The sequence below is a fragment of the Lactuca serriola genome, chromosome 8 (assembly GCF_051521515.1).
Source record: "Lactuca serriola cultivar US96UC23 chromosome 8, Lser_US96UC23_V15, whole genome shotgun sequence".
Taxonomy (NCBI): domain Eukaryota; kingdom Viridiplantae; phylum Streptophyta; class Magnoliopsida; order Asterales; family Asteraceae; genus Lactuca; species Lactuca serriola.
In genome coordinates, this window is record NC_136415.1 from 209,724,422 (window position 1) to 209,729,555 (window position 5,134).

A 5,134-nucleotide genomic window follows, 5' to 3' on the forward strand; every position below is an offset into this window, starting at 1 on the left:
CATCTTATGCTTGTTCAAATGTATGTTGATGATATTATTTTTGGCTCAACTGACATTGCTCTGTTTAGAGATTTCGAAAATTTGATGAAAAGTCAATTCGAGATGAGCATGATGGGAAAAATAAACAATTTTCTATGATTGAACATTCGTCAAAGCAGAGAAGAAATCTTTATCAATCAAGAAAATATATAAAGAATCTGCTTGAAAATTTTGGCTTGACGAATAGCACGAAATTACGAGTACCAATGGTAGTTGGAACAAGGCTAACACCTTATTTAAACAAGCCTGTTGTTGATCTTACTTTATACAAAAGCATGATAGGTCGTTACTTTAATTTACGACAAGTTGTCCTGACATTATGTTTTCTGTTTGTAATTGTGCCAGATATCAATCGAATCCAAGAGAACCACACTTAACAGCAGTGAAGATTATTTTTCGTTATCTCAAAGGTTCAATTTCCTTAGGATTATGGTATCCTTCGAAATCTAGATTCTGCATACAAGCATTTTCGGATGCTGATTTAGGAGGCTGCAATCTCGATAGAAAAAGCACAAGTGGCGTATGTCAATTACTAGATGGGAAGTTAGTAAGCTCGCAATCGAAAAAGCAAACATGTGTTTCGATTTCCACAGTAGAAGCAAAGTATGTTGCTGCTACAGCTTGTACTTCATAAATCATATGGATTCAAAGGCAATTGCATGATTATGAAATCAACATGAAGAAAATTCTGTTATATTGTGATTCACAAAGTGCTATACGCATTTGTCACAATCCTGTGCAACATTCGAAAACCAAGCATATTGCTCTACGTTATCACTTTATAAAAGATCATGTTGAGGAGGGCAATATCGAAATTCACTTAGTGAAAACCACTGATCAACTTGCTGATATTTTCACGAAGCCATTGGATGAAAAATCATTTGTATGATTTTTGGGAGGTCTAGGAATGAATGAAGGCAATTCAGTTCCCGGGTTGATTCGAAAGAATAACAAAAAGATGCATATGTAATGATTCAGAGGTGCTGAATGGTCAAATAACGAAAATTGCCAGTCATTCAGTGTTACTGTTCACGTTCAGCTCTTCGACACACTTCGATTTCGACATTTTGTACACACCACTTAATCGCAAACTTTCGTGAGTTTTGTACATAATTTTTTTTATTAGTAGTTTGTTTCGAAAAATTCAAAAAGAACAAAAAGATTTTCCTTTTGTTGTGTCTTTAAATTTTTGAAAAATGAAAAAGAACAAAAAGATTTTGTTTTTGTTTTGTCTTTCAATTTTCAGTAAATCAAAAAGAACAAAAAGATTTTTTTTGTTTTGTCTTTCAGTTTTCGAAAATGAAGAAGAACAAAAAGATTTTGTTTTTGTTTTGTCTTTCAATTTTCGAAAAATCAAAAAGAACAAAAAGATTTTATTTTTGTTTTGTCTTTTAAATTTCGAAAAATCAAAAACTTCAAAAAGATTTTTTTTGGTGTTTGTATTCTATTTTCTTAATGAAACTTTTGGCAAAGATCATCAATGGTTCATGCTTGCAGTTCTAGGGTCAGGTATATTATTCGAAAAGCTTTTGTACTAGTTAGGTTGTCCGTAGAAGCGTGCTGCAGCACATTGACCTAAGCCTCCCTTGACTCAATGTGTGTTTGTAAAGCCTTAATGAAGTTTTCATTACGAAAATTTCTTCCTAATAAGGCTATCTTCATATTAGTCCATGAGCTACCTTACTCTTCTCAAATGAGTTAAGAGTTTACTGCTTTGTCCAAACATAGCAGAGGTACTCTTGTTTAAAAACTTTCATCTTTTTACTCCTAAATTTCTTACACGTTCACACACAATGACATATGTCCAAGAGATTTTTGGTAACACTACAAGAAAAACGCGAGTTTGCTAGGGAAGATCGCTATCGAACGTATTTTCGTTGTTAATCTGTAATGGATCGTCCTATAGAATGTCGTTCCATAGCAATGTTGCTACCACATTGTCTACGGATTTTATTTCTGGTAGCGAGAATGGGACTTGCTAGGGAAAATGCTACCGACTCCATATCTGTTGGTATTATGCTACCGATAGTTCTATGGAACAAAAAATCGTAGCAATTTTCCAACAACATTTGTTACGAAATCACTTTCCGTTGTACTGTAGTTATGGAATTCATTATCGTGGTTACTATGCGACGGAGCTTGTGACGGAAACAAATTCCATAGTTTAATTGCTATGGAAGTACCACTCGTAGGTATTTGCTAGGGAATTCTACTATGGAATATGATTTTGTTTGCTTGTTTTGTTATGGAACAAAACGTGTAGCTAATTTGTGACGACATTTGTTGGGATGTTGTATGCTTAATTAATCTTCTTATACTATGGATGAACTATTATAATGATCAATGGAATTTGTAAGATATGGTTTGAATGAAATTTTTTTGAATTGGTAATATGTGTCATAAGCTATTGGCTAAAAAACGAAAAAATGAATTTTAAAGTTGATATGGTTGGCAAGCGGACTCGAACTTAAGCTTGTGCTAGGAAAGGGCGCGGTTAAGCTAGTTGTGCTAATCACGTTGTGTATAGTTTCTTGAAAACATAGTATATAATGAATAATTAACAACGAATTCATTACAAACTTATTTTTAATTACATTCACCGGGCATGTTAAAGTATATAATCTATGTAGATTATTTTTCCTTAATAACAAATTCATTACAAACTTATTTTTAATTACATTAACTATACTTCATCACAAAAATAACATGGGTTTTACGTATACTTCATCCTACTCAAGCAACATAGCAACCAAAAATAACTAAAATGCCCTTTTAACAGAATAATTTAAACACAAAACCAAAATAAAATTATAGTAGTACTATACAACGTCATATACATTACAATAAAAACATTAATATTCAATGTCCAATCTAACTATTATTAACCATTAATTTTTTTAAGAAATATACAAAACCTACCATACTCTACATACCAACGACAAACCGTGCAATATCTTTGTCGATCCTCATCCTCTTCATGACTTATTGCAAATGCACCTTTAACAGAATGACGTGGGTCTTCACATTGGAATGTGATGTTATTCATTGTAAGTCTATGAAACAACATCAACAGCCCGCAACAACTCTTTGGCACTATCAACAACAGCCGTGTACTCCCCATCATCCGAAATTGCCCAGCCAATATAGGCGTCAAGTAATTGTAAACCTACACATTAACATATCCACCAATTAATCCAATGTATCATTTTCAATACAACAGTAAATAATATACAACACAACACAACTAAATACTAACCCCAAATTAGAAACATGCCTTAATTAACTATATACATAATTTAATTTACATATATACCATATATACATACCTTCATCACATTGATGAGGCCCTCTTGAAATGTAGACCATTCCAAGAAAATAAATTGCCTCAAGATGATCTTCATTTGCTGCTTCTCTCAACAAAGACAATCCTAAATCAAAATTGTCATAATAAAAGCATTCATCTTGTTGACATAATAACAATATCAATATATAATATCATTGACACAACATTACTAAATGGTATAAATTACATATAATTAATGAAAACACACATAAAATTCCTTGTCTGAACATGGCTTCAATGTTATTATGCAATGCACATGTGCATATAAATGAATCAGCATTCTGATTTTTGGGACTCATTCCTTCAATCATGTCCACGCATGCTGTTCTGAACACTTGAGGATCATCCCCGACTTCATATATCTTCTTTGAACTTAAAAAATTTAAATAGATAGTAAATAACAAATGAATAGAGTTGTACTTCATCAAATATACATTCATTAGTTGATGTTTATTGAGAATTACCAAAGTCTTGCAGAGACAATGTCTTTTGTAGATTCTGACCCTAATACTACAAATATCCGACTCAAAATCTCTAATGGGAGATCATTTAACGAACGGCGACTTCTAGTATTCGACATTCTACTTACAAAATAGACATTGGAGTAGTTGATTTCAATTCATTTTTAAAAAATAAGCGTAACTATGAAAAACAGTGTAATAGGGTATGGAAAAAAAAACTTACTTTATGATGATCTGGTCGTGAGGAGTACAGGAGTGTCTATTATCGGAGAAAATCGATTTTAATAACGATTACCCTTCGACGATTTGGGAGTTTCAGTGTTTGTATGGAGATTTATCGTCTGAAAAACTTGAGACGTTCTGAATGGTTGAAAAACTGATAACGCTGGTGTGACGTCAGAGGTATGATGGCGCCCTAACGCTTTAGAGTGAAAAAAGACCAAAATGCCCTTGAAATCATTCCAAATATGTGAATACTAAGGATATTTGTGTCAAAACACATTATTCAAATATTATAACCTTTTATAGGTAATAGTGGAATTTTGATTGTTTAAATGGAATGGTAATTTTGATTGTTGAAATGGAAAAAAAATTAACATATATATCATAATCTATAATGTAATACACTAGTGTGTGTGTGTGTGTGTGTATATATATATATATATATATATATATATATATTAAAGCACAAAAGAGTTAGCAATAGGAACTTTTTGGGCATTAAGATTTTTGCCACATTTTTTTGGTAACTTTGACACTTTTGGCCATTGGAAACAATACTTTTATATTTTGGTAAAAAAAACACAAAAAAACTTTAGATTTTTGCCATAATTTTTTAGCCACTTTGACAATTTTAGTCCTTATTGTAAAAAATTATACATTTGGCACAATATACACGAAAAACATTTAGGTTTTTTCCACATTTCTTTAGCAACTTTCATACTCTTGGTCTTCATAGTCAATAGTTTTACATTTCGACATAAAAAACACAAAAAAGAAACATCCCGGGGCGAAGCCCGGCCTTTCTTCCTAGTTTACATTTATGTATTGATATTAAACGAAATTACAAATTAACTTCTTCTAAAAAAACATTAAACCCAAAAATATCTAGTCATTATCTTCTTCCTACTCTTCTTCTTCATCCTCTTCTTCTTCATTGCTCGATGTACTATACTCATAAATACCCTCGCTGTCAGGAATACCATCATTGTCGTCCACATGAATTTCACCTTCTTCATCAATATTATTTTCATTATCTAAACCGTTGCTTGACATTTCGTGATCATCAAAA

General features: G+C 31.9%; 1 protein-coding gene across 1 annotated transcript; it reads right to left on the minus strand.

Moving 5' to 3' along the window:
- Positions 1–3,092: 3,092 nt before the first annotated feature.
- Positions 3,093–3,962, minus strand: LOC145067820 (uncharacterized). Its single transcript, XM_079014860.1, has 4 exons — positions 3,847–3,962; positions 3,591–3,754; positions 3,366–3,500; positions 3,093–3,205 (listed from the first exon to the last, which is right to left on the minus strand). The coding sequence occupies exons 1-4, from the start codon at positions 3,960–3,962 to the stop codon at positions 3,093–3,095; spliced, it is 528 nt and encodes a 175-aa protein (XP_078870986.1).
- Positions 3,963–5,134: the final 1,172 nt, after the last annotated feature.

Excerpts from the sequence above, each read along its gene's own strand:
- LOC145067820 (XM_079014860.1), bottom strand. The coding sequence starts at position 3,962 with ATGTCGAATACTAGAAGTCGCCGTTCGTTAAATGATCTCCCATTAGAG. Across the intron at positions 3,755-3,846 it reads ATTGTCTCTGCAAGACTTTG|TTCAAAGAAGATATATGAAG; the intron begins GTAATTCTCAAT and ends AAATTTTTTAAG. Across the intron at positions 3,206-3,365 it reads GCCTCATCAATGTGATGAAG|GTTTACAATTACTTGACGCC; the intron begins GTATGTATATAT and ends GTTAATGTGTAG.